This window comes from Protopterus annectens, chromosome 1.part1 (genome assembly GCF_019279795.1).
Source record: "Protopterus annectens isolate FY-2018-M chromosome 1.part1, PAN1.0, whole genome shotgun sequence".
In the NCBI taxonomy this organism is placed as follows: domain Eukaryota; kingdom Metazoa; phylum Chordata; order Ceratodontiformes; family Protopteridae; genus Protopterus; species Protopterus annectens.
In genome coordinates, this window is record NC_056726.1 from 934,598,397 (window position 1) to 934,620,130 (window position 21,734).

Consider the following 21,734-nt stretch of genomic DNA (forward strand, 5'->3'; position numbering starts at 1 on the left):
TCTGGAAGAAAAGATAAAAACAGTGATACTAATACTTGCTTGGAGTGGACTGATGGTAAGATATAGAAAGGGAATATCTGGGGAAGAGCAAAAGACAAAAAATGAAGTACATGGAAGAAAACGAAAGAGGATGCACAGTAGGTGGTAAAAGGCAAGATGGGTGGTTAAAAGACATTGTACAAAGAGTAACATTAAATGGCGACAGGCAAGCAGTAATCTGGTGGCAAGGGCAGATTGAACTATATATATATATATATATATATATATATATATATATATATATATATATATGTGTGTGTGTGTGTGTGTGTGTGTATTTGATTATGAATAAACTAGAACGTATCTGATACAATACAGTATGCAAGCGAACCATAATAAAACAGATTAAACAAATGTAATATTAAAGAGAATAGTAGTAGAAACATTAATTGTTTGGATGTATAGATATACTTGGGAAGTAACACAGCATGGTGAGAAGGGTAGATAAATGTAATAAAAGTCTCAATGATGCTAAAGGGTTTTACAGCTTTATCTTTGAATTAGGGAACCTTGACCATGGAAAAAGGGGGGGGGCTATACAGAAAAAAAAAATAACAAGACATACGCATACCATTAAAAGTCAATTAATGAACACAAGCGACGTGACTGAAACATTGATAAGTTGTTGCAAGTTGGACGGAGTGCTCTTTATTTGTACTTACTTACAGTAAGTGTGACCACTGGAGTAACAAGGGCATGAATAAACAAGACAAAAAAATATGTTCTGAGCATACTTTATCTGAAAACTCTTTCATGCATGCCAGCTGAATTAAAATAAAGTTGACAAGGGGGGGGGGGTAGCAGAATAAGGAGTGGGCAGTAGAAGGGATCCGAAAAAAAAACAACAAAGGCAGAAATGTATGATTACTTGAGAAAATGAGTAGGATACTGACATTTAAGCTGCGTAGGGAGACTAAGGCATTATAAAAAGGTTCCGTGGAGGTTGACTATTGGTACACTGAAAATGCCCAGTATTGCAGCTCCCTGGAGTTGAGAGCATGGGCACAATATGTCTTACCCTCATTAAAGATAAATACACCTCTAGATTGGTAAACAGCACAATTTCCTTGTATTACTTCAGGTGCAATTGACTGTAGGTAAGACCCCTCTTCAGGTCACTGCCAACTATAGGACCCCCTCCATGAATCAGGACATCCACTCAGCCTACTTGGATCTACTTGAATCAATCAAGATACAGCCAAACACCCCGGTTTGGGTGACTTTAATTATCCGCCTATAGGCTGGAAAAATTATACGTGTTCTACCTCACTTGCCCAAAGGTCCCTGGACTTCGTTAACTCCACTGCCCTGGACCAGCTGGTTGACACACCAACAAGAAGCTCAAACATCCTGGACCTGGTGCTCACCAACATGGGGAACCACTGTACCACCCCCAGTGTGTGGCAATCCCTAGTGAGATCTGACCACAAATCAGTCTTTCTAGAGGTAACTATAACACAAGACCCCCCCACCCCCCCCACCCCCAGCAACAACTAGACTAAAACATTTCTCCAAGGCCAATTACACAACCTCTTATGTGATGGCATAAACAGTCATATCCACTCCCCCCACTGATGGAACAGACACCTATGCTGAGTTATACATCAATGTTTTATACAAGCACTTGTACAATTGTATTGACTCTACCGTACCTAACAGAACCAAAGCAAGATCTTCAAGGAAAAACAAACCTGCCTGGAGCCAACTGCCATTAATAGGCTATACAATTGGAGACAGAAATTATTGTTTAAGGGTAGGAAGAAATGGTCTCAAAACTGGGAACACTCTCTCCTCAACTTAAACAAGCAAATAAAACTCTAAGTGAAATCTACAAAACTAACTATGAATCCAAATTAGCTTCCCTAATTAAGAATTACTATAAGACGTTCTTTAGTTACATCCGTATCCTCAAAGGTAAAGCCCAAATTTGCGCTGAACTCGTTGTTAATAGAACCTGTGGATATAGCAAACCTGCTGTTTGACAGGTTCAGTGAAAACTTCACTCTCCTGTCCCTACCACGTATACCCCAAAGCATCCATAACACCTGTCCACCACCTAGTATCTCCAATGAGCAGGTCTTAAATGCCCTCTCTAAAGCCAAAAAACACAGCATCTGTGGGACCAGACAATATCCTGGATTAAAACAGGAATTAGCATCACCATTGAACATGCTTTTCAATCACAGCCTAAGCACTGGTTTAATCCCAGTGGAATGGAAAACAGCTACTGTCATCCCTTTGCACAAAGGGGGTACATCCATGGACACTGGGGAAGTATAGACCATTAGCATGACCAGGTGAAATGCTATGGAACAAATCATCAAGGACCTTATTAATGAAGATATAGGAAATCTCCAAATGCTTGACCCCACCCATTTTGGCTTTCTCAAGGGAGATCATGTCTGTTAAACTTGGTGGATATCTTCAAGACAGTCACCAAAGCTCTAGACATGGGCAAATCTGTGCATATGGCCTACCTAGACTTAGCCTAGGCATTAGGCATAATCCCTCACTCAGGTATCATTGATAAATTCATCTAGCTGTGTATCAACCCATATATTGTCAAATGGGTTGCAAACTGGCTCACTGATAGAACTCATACAGTCAAAATAGGGGATTACACCTCCTCCAGCAGATGTGTAACCAGTTGTGTTTCACAACGATCGGTTCTTGAACGCCTACTGTTTAGAATCTACTTCTCTGAAGTGCAGGCTAAAACTGAAGGACTGTGACTGACAAAGTATGCTGATGACTGCAAACTGTGAGTGATCATTGAAAGCCCTAACAATGTCAAAATTCTGCTAGACATTCTTACACAAACTAATGACTGGTGCCAAAGTCATGGTCTTACACTTAATGCAAAAAAATGCATTATCATCCCCTTCAGCAAGGATGATATACCTGCAAACTATCACATCAACAGCAATACCCTAAGCACACAGTCAGTGGTGAGAGATCTGAGCACGCAGGCTGACAGCAACCATAAAGGGGTATTTTATTATAGGTTCATAGGTAAGTAGTAGGCTGTCTGCCTGAGGGCATTTATAAGCCTAGCCAGAATGTGTTGGCTTTCGCTGCCCCCTTAAATGAGTTCCCTGTGCCTCTGTCCAGCAGAGCCATTAGTTCCCTGTGCCTCTGTCCAGCAGAGCCACTGCAGTGATCCCCGGGGTAAATTTTCTATTGCTCATCTCATAAGTAAGCGCATTGTCTACAGAGAAAAAAGAGGTTATAACACCCCCCATACTCTTCCCTCATTAGGCCAATACAACTCTTCCTTTGGTATGTTCCTTTCCAAATACCTGCAGCAATTGAAGAGACCATAAAGGTTTCTTACAAAGAAAATTCAGGGTCTTCAAGAGCTGTCTTATGTGGATAGACTGAAATCATTGTCACTTTCGTCTTTGTCATACAAACTGCTCAGAGGTAACCTGTGCCTTGCATATAAAGCAATGTCTGACTCAGATTTAATGGAAATGCTGCACATTTGCAAGTCAAATGGCACATGGGTCACTCGATCAAAGGACCTTAATCTGGTATGTGACATCAACAGAACTTGCTGGAGAAAAAGATTTGTCTCACAGAGGTTTCCCCACCTTTAGAACAAGCTTCCTATTCATGTTAAACAAAGCCCCTCATTGGCCCTATTTAAGTGCAATTTGGATGACTGGATGGGTAACCAGAAATTCACTGCAGGGACTCCACCTGTGCCCTCTTGGACAGGGGCAATAGGTGCTGATTTTAGTGTCTGCTTGAACCAGACACCTTTGGAACACATGTTGAACTTGGCTAAGCGTGTAAGGGCGCTGGGGCTATTAGCCTAGTGACCTCCTATAATCCTATGACTTATCATCTCCCAGGAGGACTTGGCCAATGTGACTTACACTCAAGGACAGTTTGGGCTAGAGTCAGGGTAATGGTAGTGATAATTAACACAACTTAATAAACTGATATTAAATTAACAAAAAACTAACATGATGTCCGTAACTTAAAACCATTTTAATGTAAAGATAAGTGCTTTCATCTTACTCAAGTTAAAGACTTCATCAGATAAAGACAAATGGCACAAATCCATATTTAAAAGACTTCAAATCACATGATACAATTAAATTATTCAAATAATTTAAAGAGCTAGTTACTATATTCTTAAAGTGCATATGCTCTTAAAATGCATTACTCTTATTATAAAACGTTTATAAATACATACACCAAAAAGTAGAATTTCATATGTAAAATCCGGAAGTTAGTAGTCATATTAATACTGTCGAAAAAATAATGGGATTATTTAGTCTAGAATCTAAGAGGGGACCCATGCACCTTACATTTGGAAAAGAAAGAATTATATTTACTTAAACTAAAGGCATATGCAAGAACTTAATGTTTTTTAATTCTTATTTTTGGTGTATATATTTATAAACAATAGGGTTAATGCATTTTAAGAGCATCTGCACTTTCAGAATATAGCAACTAGTTCATTAAATTATTTGAATAATTTAACTGCATCATGTGAGTTGAAGTCTTTTAAATGTGGATTTGTGCCATTTGTCTTTATCTGATGAAGTATTTGACTTGAGTAAGATGAAAGGGCTTATCTTAACATTAAAATGGTTTTAAGTGACAGACCTCACATTCAGTTTTTGTTGATTTAGAAATGGTAGAGCTAGACAGAGTACAGATATTAGGATGATGAAGAGAACACAAGGACAGAAATGCTGAGAAAGACAAAGAGGATTAAGACAGTCATATGTTCATAATGCTACTGTCAAGTGATACTGTTTTATGATGCAATGAGAGCTTTCCTGAAAAAATAACCAATGAATAATTTATGGTTTTCTTACTACTTATACACTGTGTAAAAGAACAATGTTTTTTTGTTTTTGAAAATGATGTGTTCACCTCATTAATTATGTAGCTATGAAGAATTATATGGATTATGTTTATCCAAACCTTGTTTTAGGTGAATAAGGGGACAACCTCTATACTCCAAATTCTATTTTAAGGAAATGTTATATTGGCAACATAATTTATAGTGAGAGGAATAGAGGTTGTGTTTAAAATTTCTTCATGAAATGAAAAGCAGCATATTTTTATTTTTTTTAAATTACACTTGAACAATAACAACAGAAAATGTGGTTCTAAAATTGCAGAAAATATATTTTTAATAAAATATAAGTACACTTAGCAATGCTCATCCTTTTTATTCAACAAAACAACACTGTTAATGGACAATATGTAAGACCGAGTAGATAGACTACTTCTGAAGAGAACATGAACTTAGTAAGAAATTAAAACAGCCATTTTCAGATAGGGTTATACCTTAAATATGATAAGTAACATTCAAAAAGTAGTGATAGAAGATAAAAGAAAAATGTAAGACAATTCTTTGAGTGAAAAGGTCACACAGAAAAAACAGTCAGTTAAAAAACATAAAAAGAAAAACTTAGCAAAGCTAGACTTCTCACTGTATGATTCCTTAAACCTCTTGTGTTGTGTTAGATGTGACATGGGATACATCATACGTGCAAATTATCCTTTAAGGACATTTGGTGTTTCAGCTAAATAGCAGTTCTGAATATCAAGGACTTTTTTTAAGTCTATTTATGGACAAATTCAGGGCAAAAAAAGCAAAACTCCACTCATTGTGGACATACATGTCTCTGCCTTCTTATGGCATCATCAGCACAGCATAAATGGAATGTTTGGCTAACATTTGGGAACACAGGGTTGTCGTACCTAACTGATATCCATAAACCATAGGGTGATTGCAAAATATCCCAACTAACAAATTAAAACAATGAGTAAAAAGGTCACACAGAAAAAACACTCAGTTAAAAAACACAAAAACAAAAACCTAGCAAAGCTAGACTTTCCACTGCATGATTCCTTAAACCTCTTGCGTTAGAGGTGACATGGATATATGCAAATTACCCTTTAAGGACATCGGGTGTGTCAGCTAAATGGCAATTCTGGATATCCATGACTTTTTCTTTTATAGCAGGAAGGACAGTATATCATGCCCATCCCTCTCAGTTTTAATAACAGATAACTTTGGTGAAGGTTATTTATTGATGTTTGTTCACCAGGAAGGTCCGACTGGGTCAGGAACCCATTTTCAGTAGAGGCTCGGGGAGAAAAGCTCCATTCAAACATTATATCCCTAACAATATAAAAAGTATTTAAAGTACACACACATTATAAAAATAAGAATATTAAAATAGTGGAATTACATATAGTAGGTAAACAAAGTCATTTACAATTTCCTAGTTTGTTAACATATTATACAGTTAAGCAGACAACAGTTTTTTTTTTTTTATTTTATTATGGGAGATAGAGTTTGAAAGGGATTATTAAATAGGAGTGTTAGAAACAAAGAAGGTTCAAGGAGTCAGGGTATAATTAACATTAGGGATTAATTATAAGAAGACGTATGAAATAATTAGAATTAAATTTGGGAAGTTTTAACTATTGTACAGGTTAGGAGAGGATTATTATGTTGGTAGGACAGATGAAAGCTTAAAAAAGAGGTGATAAATTATTACCTCTTTGGGTAGGTACAGTGGCATACATGAGTATTGAGTAGATGGTACTTATGGCCGTAAGAAGGGTGTTCCACTGTTTTGCGATAGCATGTGAGTATAGACACTGCCCAGCTCTTTTGCTTGGTATATAGACAGTTATGAGTTTTGGAGCAGAGAGTTATTTTGGGGATATAGGATTTTAGTATGGGTTTAACAGCAGGGCAGCTCTCTGGGTTGTAGATAATTATATGTGCTATAGACAGTTGAAGGAGGTCTAGGTAATGTGGGAATTCAAGCCAGTTGAGTTCAGTTAGAACTTGGCAGTGATGCGAGCATCAGGAGCTGCCTGTGGCAAATTTGGCAATCTTGTGGTAGCAGGACTGCAGCTTATTTTTTAGTGATTTGTGCAGATTGGTGAATATGGGGGCACCATATAAGAGGGATGGGAGCAAGTAAGTATTGGCAAGGGTTTTTTTTTTGGTGGAGCTATCTATGAACCTCTTATGTCTATATAGAGTTCCTAACTTGCAGTGTGTTTTCTTTATGGCATTACAAATATGTTGTTAAAATGTAAGTTTATTGTCTATGGTAATGCCTACAAGCTTAACAATGGATACTGTTTCAATTTCTGTGTTATTCTGAGACAATATTTTAAAGTCAACAGAGTTGTTTTTTTGGGATTAAGGAATAATTGTGATTCTCTCAGCCAGGCTTCAGTTGAGCTAAATGTTTCATGTGTTATTTGTTGGAGGTGCTGTATGCTGTCTGAGGTGGAAATTATGGTACTATCATCTGCATATTGGATAATGGAGCTTAGAACGGAAGTGGTGTGCAAGTTGTTGGTAAAAGTATTGAGTAGGGGACTGATGATGGAACCTTGTGGTACCCTAGTTTGATTAGTTTGGTACAGGTATAGACTATTTTTCCATTTTACACATTGTTGACATTTTGATAAGTATCTAGCAAACCATTGGTGGCAGGGTGGGGAGCAGCCAATATTAGAAAGTTGTTGGTATTTTTTGTGTGATAATGTGTCAGAAGCCTTTGACAGACCTAATAGAAGTACTGAAGTGATGTTACCAGAGTAAATGGATTTGTTCACAGTGTCCATGAAGGAGATTAGTGCAGTACTTGTACTGTGTGATGGGTGAAACCCATGTTGTGTGGGGGTGAGTAGATTGTTATGTGTAAGATGGTGAAGTAATTGTTTGTGTATACATTTTTCTAGGAGTTTGGATAGAGGAGAGAGGATGGGGATTGGACAATAACTAGACGGTTCATTGGAATTGCCTCCTTTGTGTAGTGGGTCAATGATAGTTTTTTTTTTCCAGAGGTTGGGAACATAGGAATCTGTGATAGAGTGATTAATAAGAATGCTGACAGAATATGCAATAGCATCTGCAGTGAGTTTTAAATATTCTGGGGATGAAGGTTATGAGAAATAGAAGGAACATCATTTTAATTTCCTAAGGAGCTTCAGGATTAATGAGGTCGGTACTGGTGCAGGGAGAAAGGAGCACATGGCGCAGTTGCACTTTGGTGAGGGAGAGAATATTTGTTTAAATGAGTTGGAAAAATGTGTTTAACTGGGAGCTGGTGTCTTGAGACAGAGATGAAAAGGGGTTGAAGTTGGAGACAGAGGTTGTAGTGGAAGTAGAGTCTGTTTGCTTATGCTATTGATAAAGTGTGAATTGGCTATTTGTGAAGGTGTTTTATCATCTGGGCATGGTGATGGGTTCTGTTTTCAGATTGGGGTAAGGAGGTTTGTGATAGTTTTCCAGAATACTTTTGGGTTTATTTTTATGGTTAGCCAATTGGTTGGAGTAGTTTTTTTTTTTTTTTTTTTTTTTTTGTCTGAACTCACAAGCTTTTTTGCTTTGTTTTCTAGTAGTTTTGTATTTTATAAGATTTGCTTTATTTTTGTTCTGCCATTCCTTCCAGGCTTTGTTCCTGGTTTGTAAGAGTTGTTTTGTGGTCTTTGTTAACTGGGGAGCATGGTTAGGTTTTATTCTTTTGGTACGAAGAGGGATAAGACTATTGAGAGTGTTTAAAACATTTTGTTGAAATGGTCAATGGCATTTTCTAGTTGGAGAGTTTTAAATGGATGCCAGTTGGTGTATTTTAGAGTATTTGTGAATTGTTGTTGGTCAAACGTTTTTAGGTTTCTGGTGGCTTTATAGGTATGTGTTCTTGTTATTTGTGACGTTGACCTATATGTGAATATGGGTAAATGGTCACAGAGTATATTAGGTAGAGGGTTAGGATTTGAGAATTTAAGTGGGCCAGAAACTAGGATCCAGTCAAGTGTGGCTCCTAGTGTATTGTTGTCATGCATTCTGGTAGCACTGGTGACAAGTTAGGAGAAGCCATACAGATTTATGCTGTTTGCAGGGGAGTCAGTTATTAAATCCTGCCAATTGATGTTTACATAACCCATAATAATGGTCTTGTTGGTTAATATTTTCTGACATCCAGGCAAGGATGTCCTCTGAAGTGTGGATGTTTTGGCCTGGATATACAGTCCTGCTACGCATAACTGTTTTGTGTTATTTATTTATTTATTTATTTATTTGACATTTGTTAACTGAGAAAGTCACACTGAGCTACAGCTGTTTTTCAGTGGAAACCCGGGAAGAAATGCTGCAAAATAGTATATAGCAGTTTTACAGTAATAAACAATCAACAATTTGTACAATAAAATACAATAATAAAACAGAATAAGTATAAAAAAAGAAACACTTACTCCCAAGCAGTAATGCTGTTAATTGACAATGCACAAAATTTGCTAAAATTAGGTATATAAATATTAAGAAGGAGAAAAAAGAAAAATTGGATGAAAGAAATACAGAATTAGAAGAGATTCAGAGGTAAGGTATAAGGTAATATAGATAAGAAGTGTAGTAGCAATAGAATGAAATATATATATATATATATATATATATATATATATATATATACACACACACACACACACACACACACACACACACACACACACACACACACATATATATATATCTATATATCACAACTGGAGGGGAGTTATAGCAGCCAGGAGTAGAACAATTTGGAGGAAGTAAGAAGAAGAGAAGTCCTTTGGATGAAGTTAAAAAGTTAAGGGAGATTGAGATTTAAGAATGCTAGGAAAAGAAAGTTCAACCAGTGATTTTACAGTGACATGCCCGATTACTAATTAGATATTCTTTGAGAGCTTTTTTAAATTTCTGTGTGTGTGTGTGTGTGTGTGTGTGTGTGTGTGTGTGTGTGTGTGTGTGTGTGTGTGTGTGTCTGTGTTATTATTCTAATTGTCAGGGGAAGCTTATTCCGTGACAGGACAGGAGTATAGCTATATAGATTTATGCCCATTGAACTTTTAGGTTTATATATATCCAATTGTTGTTGATCGGTGCTCTTGAGGTTTCTAGCTGGGCAGTAGAGTGAAATAAGAGGAGAGATACTAGGGCATAAAAAGGACTTATAAAGGATGGAGTGAATGATAAGAAGTTGAGAGTATAATAACTGGTTAGGGAACTTTAACCAATTTAATATCTTGAGGATGGACAGTGATGAGAGTAAGAGGTATGATTAGCAGCAAACTAGCTATTATTTTGGAGGTGGCTTCAAGTTTAGCAAGAAGACCAGCTTGTAAGTTAGTTAAGATTTGTGAACTACAGAGGAGACCTGGGGGAAGGTAAGTATAAGCAAGGGAAGTACAAGAGTCGTTTGTTAGGAACGTTTCATTTCTGCAGGGTAAACCAACTTTTGGTGAGTTTTCTTTATAGGGTGACTTAACATGGAGATCAAATTTTAGTTTATCATCAATAATTTCCCCAATAAACTTAGCATATGTTACAACTTTTATGACTGCGCTGTTTACATATGTCATAGTTAATGAAGGTTTGAAGTTTGAGAGTGATTTTGGGAGAAATATAAGGAATTTGGTCTTAAATGAATTAAGAATAAGTTGGTTGTAAAAGAGACAGTTTTCAATGGAACTGAAGGAATTTTGAGAAGTCAGAGAGGGAGTCAACACAGGATATAATAGTAGAGTCATCAGCATACTGAGGACAGGAACTGTGGAGGTGGTTAGTAAAGATGTTAAAATGTAGGGGACCAAGAACAGAACCTTGAGGTACTCCCATATTGATGAGGAGAAAGGGAGATAGAGAAGAGAGCCATTTAAGAGATTGTTGTCTGTTGGAGAGGTAGCTGGCAAACCAGGAGATGACTGAGAAAGAAAGGTTAAGGTCAGAAAGTTTGGATACAATCATGTTCTGAGAGACAGTGTTAGAAACGTTTGATAGGTCAAGAAAGAGACGGGAGACAAGTTTATTATTATCTCTGGCAAGGGAGATAAAGTGGGTAAAAGAGATAAGGGAAGTAGTTGTACTGTGGTGAGGACGAAAGCCATGTTCGGTTGGGGTAAGTAGATTTTCAGAAAGTAGATAATCCAATATTTAAGTAGATAATCCAATATTTGTTTATGTAGTACCTTAGAGAGAGGGAACAAAATAGCTATAGGATGATAGTCAGATAGTTCAATAGAATTGCCACCTTTATGTATAAGAATACGGAAGAATTGTTTCCAGATTGAGAGAACAGTAGATTCAGATATACAGCGATTAATGAGGATGAAAATAGAATGAGCTATGGAGTTTGCTGCTAGCTTGAGGAAAACTGGAGGTAAGTTTTCAGGAGAAGGTGAACATGGTTTAAGCTTATGATGCAGGTATATAATGTAGCTGGAGGGGACAGGTTTAAGAGAAAAAGCATCATTATGATTAGGGAGAGTAGGGGTGACAGTGGGATTAGTGGAGTTAGAGCACAATGTTATTTATAAATGAAGAGTTAAATACAGTAGCAGTTTCAAGGGGGCATTATTAAGACCTGGGTTAGGTATTGTAGGTTCACCTGGCTGTAGGATATGATTGACAGTGTTCCAAAATTTTTTTGGATTGCTGAGATGAGTAGTCTGAGGTTTGAGATAAAAATTTTTTGTCAGTGCTGACTTGTTTCTTAGATTGGTTACAAAGTTCTTTATAGGTTTGTAGGAGGGAGGGGAATTTAGTCTTAGCACAGAGTTTCCAGGCAGAGAGAGTGAGCTGACTACGTTAACCAGTGAGAGCAAAGATTTCACTCTTTCTGAGGGCGGCAAGCGAAGTAAGTATATTAAGGAATATTGAATTAAATTTTTGAACTGCTTCATCTAAGAAAAGGTAAAGTAGGAAAGATCAGTTTATAGAAGCAAGCAAGTTATTGAATATGTCAGGATAAAAGTTAGAGAGATTGCAGCAGTTGTATTTAAGTAGCCTTTGATGGTGATGGTAGTTGATATTGATTTGGAGAGTTCCAATTAGAATTTCGGCATTCTAAAATGATGGGATTGTTTTGTGGAGAGGTAATATTGTGAGGGAGTCAGGATAGATAAGGGCTACACCACCTCCTTTTTATTGTTTCTGTCATTTCTTAGTATGTTATAGCCAGGGGGTGTTATTTCATTTTCTACTATATGGGGTTTTAGCCAGGTTTCAGTGACTGCTTAAATGTCAGGGGCATACTGTGTATCCAAGTGTGGAATTCTGTGATTTTATTACAGATACTATGTATGTTTGCTGTTGCCAAGAGAAGGCCTTTAGGATGGGGTGTTTGGTTGGATGTAGGTTTAGGTGGGGGCCCTGGGTTGGGGTTGATGTACCTACACAAAGATATCTGTTGGATGAGAGGGAGTGTCTCTGAAATGTGTTTTTTTACTATTTGTATTGAGTGAGTGGTAAGTAGCTTTGTTGGTTATAGTATAGGGGTATAGGGAAAGACTTTAAGTTTTGAGTAATGAATGAAGTGACATTCGGTTAGGTTGGCTGATATATTACTAAAGCTGTATATGGGTTTGTCATTGTTTAAGGGTAAAGTTGCAGATTTGATAAATGTGGGTTGTAGTACAGATCTGAGGGAGGTGGGTAGAATCAGTAAACTGAGGGCTATTGTTAGAAACACTTTAGGGTGTATGTAGTGAGTGACATATTTTAATTTGAGTTTGAGAATGTTCTGGAGAGTGGAGGAGGATGATAAGGGTGGGGAATGTGAGACAGTTAGGGAGTGGGACAGATGCTGTGAGTTGGGTAAGTTACTGTCAGATTGTTTGTAACTGGGGTAATGGGATAGAGAAAGTGGAGTTATTGGGAAGTATAAACATAAGGAAAGCAGAGGTGGGTCAGAATGGGGGTAGGGTAAGGTAGGGGAGTGAAGTGAGTCTGAGTGTGGCGATGGTAAATGGAGCAGGGCTATACCCAGGGTAGGAAGCGGCTCAACAGAATCAATCAAAAAACTCTGCTCAGGTAAGTGAAAGATGGTGGGGCACAGTACAGGTGGGAGAAAGAGTTGCAGTACACAATGAGGAATATAAATCAGAGGGGTAAGTGGAGACGAACTCTATTAATGAAGTTATAAGGTGAAAGACCACTTGAGATGAAGAGTGTACAGGTAGGTGATGAGGAATACAGCAGCAATGCAGAATGCATAGATAGTCCAGGAAGATAAAGTAGGTTGCTTGACTAAGAAGGAAGTAAAAGTTAGTGCTATAGAGGATGTGCAGAGAGGTGAGAGGAGGTGGGGAGTGCAAGGTCTGATGGTAGGCAGTGACCATTGCACAGCAGGTTACAGAGGTATCTAAATACACTGCTTTGCTGGCTGAGAAGAGGCTAAATGTCTCTTTTCTTTGGTCCTTAGTTCAGTACTAGTTTGGGGCTAAATGCGTTTGTTTGGCTGGGTAAGCTCTGTAGGCAGTTAGGGCTGGTAAATTAGAGTTGGCTGATCTGAAAAGAAAATGGAAAGAGCTACTTCGTTTTGAGAATGGGGACTCAGAGTAGGATAAAACAGTGAAGGCAGTGGGGAAAAGGAAGAGTGTGGAACTATAGAAGCAGCAAAGAAAATTCCAAATGGATAGTGAAAGGAATAGTGTTAGATTAAGTAGCAGTACACAGGTAGCAAGCACAATTAACAGGTCAGAGCATAGATATATATCACCATAAATCACAATAACAATTTCTAGTGATGGATTATGAAGCACACCATACAAAATTGTCCCATAAACAATGGAAGCAGTACTCCAAGATCGGTAGAGTGGAGGCAGTATAATTGTTCATATGTCAGGGCAGTAACCTTTAAAACTGAGTAACATTTTTTACTGTTTCACCACGTTTGAAATTTTGATAATGTATAACATATGAAAATTTATATGTAATGCACTTATAGCATTGCTTTGGAAATGTAGACATTTTATACATGTGTAGAAATTATATTATTTTTATTCTGATAAAGCAAATCTAATATCTGTAACCATCCAGTCCATGCAGCTGGACATCTGGCAAACTATACAGCATGCAATCATCACACACATGGTTATACTATTGAATCATATGACAGTAACTAGAAATGCATTGTGACATATTACACTAGCATGTTGCATATATGATGTTTGCTGTGCATGATCACACATTCATGTACATGTTATGATCCAACCATCTCTTCCATGGCTGTTTTTCTTTATTCTGAAGTGCAGTTTAGCTTTACTTTCATGATCATACCATAAAGCTGCCGGTGGATGGTGGATATGGTGGCATATCTCACAGTTATCCACCATCTCTAATGTCATGCTTTTCTATCTTTGCAGGTGGACAACAGGTAACTTTATTTATGTTTCAGCACAAAGGCTGTGCTTCTTTCCAGCAGCTGTCATTTGGTGCTCCATGGTTTTCTCTAATGACAGCACTGGTAACTTAAAAAAAATACATGTGTCAATCAGGTAAACCCAGTGGGCACATAGCCCCTTCACAGGGGAAACCCAGGAACAGTGTCATGTACTGAATTAAACCATAGAGAGTTGCAGGATCGAGCAGCACACAGTGTTAAACCCCTTTTTTATTTTCACAGGGTTTAAACTTTTATGGTGTAAGATTCAGTCCATGTTCCTTATCCATTAATAGTAGCTTGTGCTACGTGGTTCTATCTGATTTGCCATAAGAAGTCATATGATTCAATTACATACATGTAGCATATCTGTGTGCATGTTCTGGATGATTAATTGTAGAATGCTGCACTGTCATTGCCAAGTTATGACCTAACTGGATCCTGTGTATGACAGAGTATGTATGTATTTATGTATGTCTCAAAAATTACATTAAAAGCACTAGCAGTCACTCGAAACAAAAGTTCAAGGTGCCCAAGGAAGCAGGAAACAAGCACTTTTAAAAACACGATGTATTGCACGAAACCACAGCACATAGAAATCCCAATGCACATGTATTTATGTATGTATGTTGTTGTTTGTCTTTCGGCTTTTCCTGGTTAGGGGTCACCACAGCGGAACTCTGGTCTGCTAATGATTGGCAGTAGATTTTCACGAACACTGAGGTGCCATCTCGATGCCCAACCTTAAATGAAGGCACGCCCATTTCCGCACATCTTTCGAACGCCCACCCAACCGTGAGGAGGACATGCAGACTCCACACAGAAGGCACTCCCTGCACTCTAGCCGAGAACTGAATGGGAGAACCTCTTGCTGTGAGGCAACAATGCTACTGCTGCACCACCGCGAATTATGTATGAATATATGCTCCTTAATTTTATGCTGTATTTACATTGCACCTTCTGTGCCATTTGATATATGCATGGCTGATGTGGTTCTTTCTTTTTTTATTATACTTCTTTGGACTGCCTTTTACTTGGTTGTGTTTGCACCACAGCAGATAAGTCATGTATATACATGCATTGCACTCCTTGCTATAGCTCATGATGCTATCTGGAATACCCTGATAGTGCCATTATGCACTCTTGCTCTGAGTTGTTTTTTGCTATAAATATTGAATTTGCTTTAACCTGGTGCAATATTTCCCTGTGGTGTATCCCTGGGTTACCTTGTTGCCATATTTTGTATTGCTGAAACACTGTTCTGCATGTCTTTACATGTGCCTTTGCCTATGTAAGCATTACCTTTCATTACTCTGTCCTGAACGATGGCTGAACTGTCATTGTATTTCTAACATGTGTTACTTGGTCTTTACTATATTAGTTGATTTGCACAGTGGGGTTATGGCTACAGCTGCCATCTGAAATAATTTACTGTAGTATTATAAGCAGCTTTATGTACATTTGACTGTTAATGTTGGCAGTTCATTACAAATGATTAAAGCTATGAGCTGTCTAACAACCTTCATCCTATAGTTCTATGTCTGATCCCCTTAATTTCCACTTACAAACTGTGTGAAATCTGATCAAGTAATGTAACAAGACACAGCTAGCTTGGTTGTGGCACTTGCACCTAGTAGATTTAACTGGTTAACAAATGAAAGGTTAACCCTACACTTGGAGGCATATGACACTGTGCACTGTACTGATATTTTCTGCTCTCATGCTTTTATAATTGGATTGTCAGTGAGGATGACTTTCATGATCTATTTATGTCTATACTTATATTTATATCTATATTTATATTTACATGTGATCTGTTGCATAAGAAGACACTTAGCCACACAGACGTGAGCTGTAACCAGTGGTACCTTGTAAGACATAATCTTATAGCAGTACTCATATTATCAGTGTTAACTGCCCGATTCTCTTGCTTATTTATTAATGATACTGATTTTCATGTGAGTCAAATGCTTTGATTTGCAATAGCTGCCATATTGTATATTCTACTTTCTCTTTCATCTGTCTCTGAGGCATGTGTAGGTATCACCAGGATGTTTCTTGTGATGGTATATAGTCTCTGACATTGACACTTGTGCTCTTCACTATTATATTGCAGTCTGAGGCATGTGTAGGTATCACCAGGATGTTTCTTGTGATGGTATGTAGTCTCTGACATTGACACTTGTGCTCTTCACTATTATATTGCAGTCTGAGGCATGTGTAGGTATCACCGGGATGTTTCTTGTGATGGTATGTAGTCTCTGACATTGACACTTGTGCTCTTCACTATTATACTGCAGTATGAGGCATGTGTAGGTATCACCGGGATGTTTCTTGTGATGGTATGTAGTCTCTGACATTGACACTTGTGCTCTTCACTATTATATTGCAGTCTGAGGCATGTGTAGGTATCACCAGGATGTTTCTTGTGATGGTATGTAGTCTCTGACATTGACACTTGTGCTCTTCACTATTATATTGCAGTCTGAGGCATGTGTAGGTATCACCGGGATGTTTCTTGTGATGGTATGTAGTCTCTGACATTGACACTTGTGCTCTTCACTATTATACTGCAGTATGAGGCATGTGTAGGTATCACCAGGATGTTTCTTGTGATGGTATATAGTCTCTGACATTGACACTTGTGCTCTTCACTATTATATTGCAGTCTGAGGCATGTGTAGGTATCTCCAGGATGTTTCTTGTGATGGTATGTAGTCTCTGACATTGACACTTGTGCTCTTCACTATTATATTGCAGTCTGAGGCATGTGTAGGTATCACCGGGATGTTTCTTGTGATGGTATGTAGTCTCTGACATTGACACTTGTGCTCTTCACTATTATATTGCAGTCTGAGGCATGTGTAGGTATCTCCGGGATGTTTCTTGTGATGGTATGTAGTCTCTGACATTGACACTTGTGCTCTTCACTATTATACTGCAGTCTGAGGCATGTGTAGGTATCACCGGGATGTTTCTTGTGATGGTATATAGTCTCTGACATTGACACTTGTCCTCTTCACTATTATACTGCAGTATGATCTGCTTGTGACCTTTCTGATCTGATAATATAGTGTTCTTTGAGGTGCCCTAAAACTGTACGTTCTTATTTTTCTGAAGATTTGGTTTGATTTTTTTCACTCCTTCCTTATATAATTTATGATTTTAACAATGTTATTCCTATTTTCTCTTCATTTTCTATGTTTTATCATGCCTGACCAAATAAAATTAGATATATTATATCCACTTGAGATTGGGTAATGGTAGAGTATAAAAGTTCCCTTAAGCTATATATTTTATAGTTTATTTTTGAATATGATCTGGTCACATGTGTAACAAAGCATACTGTCTGATATACAGATTTGTATTCTTTTTTTTAATCTATCATTTTTTGCCCTGTTTAGTCCTAGTAGGCCAATGCCCTATTTTCAGGGGAGACCTGAGGTGCTACTTATACTCCTAGGAGAAAATTTTCCAGGGCATGCTATAGCAATAACCCACGCCTGGGTGTGCGTAATGCTGGATTTACCCACGGTTGGTGTACCAAACAAAGCCAACCGTAGGTAAATCCAGCATTACCCGCACCCAAAAGTGGGTTATTGCTATTATACAACGACATTATTTAAGAAAAGAAATAATTACTTTTCTTAAATAATGGCATTGTATAATGCCTCTTTACTGCCCTTCCACAGCTGTCTGGTATTCTGCGGCAGTTCTGATGTACTGCGCGCCTGTGCAGTACATCAGAGCTGTGGGCAAAAGCAATGGAGAACGCAAGATCTCCTTTGCTTTTTTTTACTGTTTCGCTATGTTAAATGGGTTTAATATAGCGAGACAGCTTTAAAATAAGCAACGGATATCTCCGTTGCTTATTTTAAAGCTGTCTCACTATGTTAAACCCATTTAATATAGCGAGACAGCTTTAAAAAGCAATGGAGATCGCAAGATCTCCGTTGCTTTTACACATAAGCTATGTTAAAGGAGTTTAACATAGCGAGACAGCTTTAAAAAAAGCAACGGAGATCTCCGTTGCTTTTTTTAAACCTGTGTCGCTATGTTAAACTCTTTTAACATAGTGAGACAGTGTTTTATGCTAACAGAAAAAGTTCGAGTGACCCGACCTTTTTCCGTTAGTATATTGAGGGATTTACAACGGGCACGCTGGTTGGGCTGGCCAATCAGCGTGCATGTTTTAGGGGAGGAATTGTATAATATGGGATCTTTCACATGTACCTGAGCTACCACAAATTCAAGCAGATGAGACCTGGGTTTTAACATCTTATCAGGAGTGTAGCACCTGTGTGGCAGTGAAGAGTTACCAAATAGCTGGGTAACTACAGCAGAGCTAGTAAGGGAGACCGCTAGAAAGGTGCTTGGCATGACATCTGGACAGAGGAAGGACGACAAGGAGACATGGTGATGGAATGAGGAAGTACAGGAGAGTATACAGAGAAAGAGGTTGGCAAAGAATAAGTAGGATTGTCAGAGGGATGGAGAAAGTAGACAGGGGTATAAGAAGGTGAGGTGCATGGCAAAGAGAGAGGTGGTGAAGGCTAAGGATAAGGCATATGAAGAGTTGTATGAAAGGTTGGACACTAAGGAGGGAGAAAAGGACCTGTACCAATTGGCTAGACAGGGGGACCGAGCTAGGAAAGATGTGCAGCAGGTAAAGGTGATAAAGGATAATGAGGGAAACATACTTACAAGAGAGGAGAGTGTGTTGAGCAGATGGAAAGAGTACTTTAAGGGGTTGATGAATAAGGAGAATGAGAGGGAAAAAAGGTTGGATGATGTGGGGATAGTGAATCATGAAGTGCAATGGATTAGCAAGGAGGAAGTAAGGATAGCTATGACGAGGAAGAAGAATGGAAAGGCTGTTGGTCCAGATGACATACCTGTGGAAGCATGGAGGTGTTTAGGTGAAATGGCAGTTGAGTTTTTAACCAGATTGTTTAATGAAATTTTGGAAAGTGAGAGGATGCCTGAGGAATAGAGAAAAAGTGTTTTGGTACCAATTTTTAAGAATAAGGGTGATGTGCAGAGCTGCAGTAACTACAGAGGGATTAAATTGATCAGTCACAGCAAGAAGTTATGGGAAACAGTAGTGGAAGCTAGGTTAAGAAGGGACGTGATGATTAGTGATCAGCAGTATGGTTTCATGCCGGGAAAGAGCACTACAGATGTGATGTTTGCTCTGAGAGTGTTGATGGAGAAGTACAGAGAAAGTCGGAAGGAGTTGCATTGTGTTTTTGTAGACTTAGAGAAAGCATATGACAGGGTGCTTAGAGAGGAGTTGTGGTATTGCATGAAGAAGTCGGGAGTGTCAGAGAAGTATGAAAGAGTGGTACAGGATATATACGAGGGTAGTGTGACAACGGTGAGGTCTGCGGTGGGAGTGATGGATGTGTTTAAGGTAGAGGTGGGATTACATCAAGGATCAGCTCTGAGCCCTTTCTTATTTGCAATGGTGATGAACAGGTTGACAGACAAGATCAGACAGCAGCCCCCATGGACTATGATGTTTGTAGATGACATTGTGATCTGTAGTGAGAGTGGGAAACAGGTGGAGGAGACCCTAGAGAGGTGGAGATATGCTCTAGAAAGAAGAGGAATAAAGGTAAGCAGGACTAAGACAGAATATATGTGTGTGAATGACAGGGAGGATAGAGGAATGTTGAGGATGCAAGGAGTAGAGGTGGTGAAGGTGGATGAGTTTAAATACTTGAGATCAGTACTTCAAAGTAATGGTGAGTGTGGAAGTGAGGTGAAGAAGAGAGTACAGGCAGGATGGAGTGGGTTGAGAAGAGTGTCAGGAATGATTTTCGACAGACGACTACCAGTAACAGTGAAATTAAAGGTCTACAAGAGGGTAGTGAGACCAGCTATGTTATATGGGTTGGAGACAGTGGCATTGACAAAAAAGCAGGAGTTTGAGCTGGATGTGGCAGAGTTAAAGATGTTTTGCACTGGGTGTGACGAGGGTGGACAGGATTAGGAATAAGTATATTTGAGGGTTAGCCCAGGTTGGAAGGTTTGGAGACAAAGCCATAGAGGCAAGATTATGTTGGTTTGGACATGTGCTGAGGAGGGATACTGAGTATATTGGGAAAAAGATGCTAAGGATGAAGCTACCAGGTAACAGGAAAAGAGGAAGGCCTAAGATAAGGTTTATGGATGTGGTGAGAGAGGACATGCAGGTGGTTGGTGTGACAGAACAAGATGCAGAGGACAGGAAGAAATGGAAACAGATGATCCACTGTGGCGACCCCTAATGGGAACAGCCAAAAGAAGAAGATGATGATTATGATGATCAGGAGTGTAGCACCCTCAAATGCTACACTACAGTGTCAGCAGTCCTGTAGAATAGCACATAGTTTGTTATTGTATTATTGCTGATGGCAGATCCTGTTATTTTCATGTTACTTGTGCACAGTAGTCACTTCCAGTGAATGTACTCTCATTTTTGTGTGTACACCTTATTTCTGAATCCACACCTGTCTGTTCATTTCATTTCTATGAGTAATTGTTAGGTTGTTAGGTGGGAAAATTATTTTTGACAAGTGACATTGTATCTCAGAAATGTTTATTCACTTGCTGTTCGTATTTACTAGATCAAGTAGTTATAAAAGCATAATATGAGTCAACTGGTGTGAAAATGAACTTCCAAATTACTCAAATGTCTTTTTTAAAGTATGAGGCAATTGAGTATTATGCACCTGATGTAAAAATAACTTACATATAGGGGCTGAAATTAAACTATAAATTTAAACAAAAAATTTTAACCAAAATACACATTTAACAAGTACTAGAAATAATATAGTCTACATAAACAAGAAATGTGAGCCTTCTGCACTGCAGGACAAAGATTATTTCTTCAACTTGACCTAGTACAATTCCAAAATGTATGTATCACGGACACATTTAAAACTGATGTAATTCATATGCTTCTCATAGTTTGGATCAATAAATACAGTCATGAGAATACTGTGCTAAAAGTGATTTATGCAGGTGAAAAAAAACATATTTTCTGTTGACTGAACATAGATATTAGACATTCCCAAGGATATAAAATGTTCCACTAAGCACATCAGGCTGAACACCCCAAAGGATTAGATCACTCCCGGATGGCTTAAGACGTATTGCACTGTCTCACAGAACTTCTCTTTCAAGTAGATCATTTTCCTGATATTATGAAACAGCTGGCCTCTAGTTCCCTTCAGGCGACATGAGCAAAATGCAACAGTTTCTTACCTGAGTGACATGTTATAGAAGTGTTGTCTAACATGAGAGGCATCCCGTGATTTAAGCAGCCAGTAACTGTCACATTTTCTCCTTTCAGTGAAGACTATAAGGAAAAAAATGATAAGTTAATCATTCTGTCAGGTCATACTTTTTTTCATTTAATATCTATGATGCCTACAGAAAGCAAACAGAAACAGTTTCAAGTGCTCCATGTTCTTTAGTTTTACCCATTAAGGTTTGCCAACAGTGATA

The 21,734-nt window shown here is 38.3% G+C and overlaps 1 protein-coding gene across 2 annotated transcripts in view; it reads right to left on the minus strand.

Annotated features, from left to right (window-relative positions):
* TMEM8B (transmembrane protein 8B) overlaps positions 1-21,734 on the minus strand; it is a 2,953,746-nt gene that overhangs the window by 738,940 nt on the left and 2,193,072 nt on the right. For both annotated transcript variants that reach the window (XM_044079042.1, XM_044079038.1), the window contains exon 7: positions 21,492-21,585. In XM_044079042.1, coding sequence (XP_043934977.1) covers positions 21,492-21,585 — 94 coding nt within the window. The remainder of the gene's footprint in view (positions 1-21,491; positions 21,586-21,734) is intronic.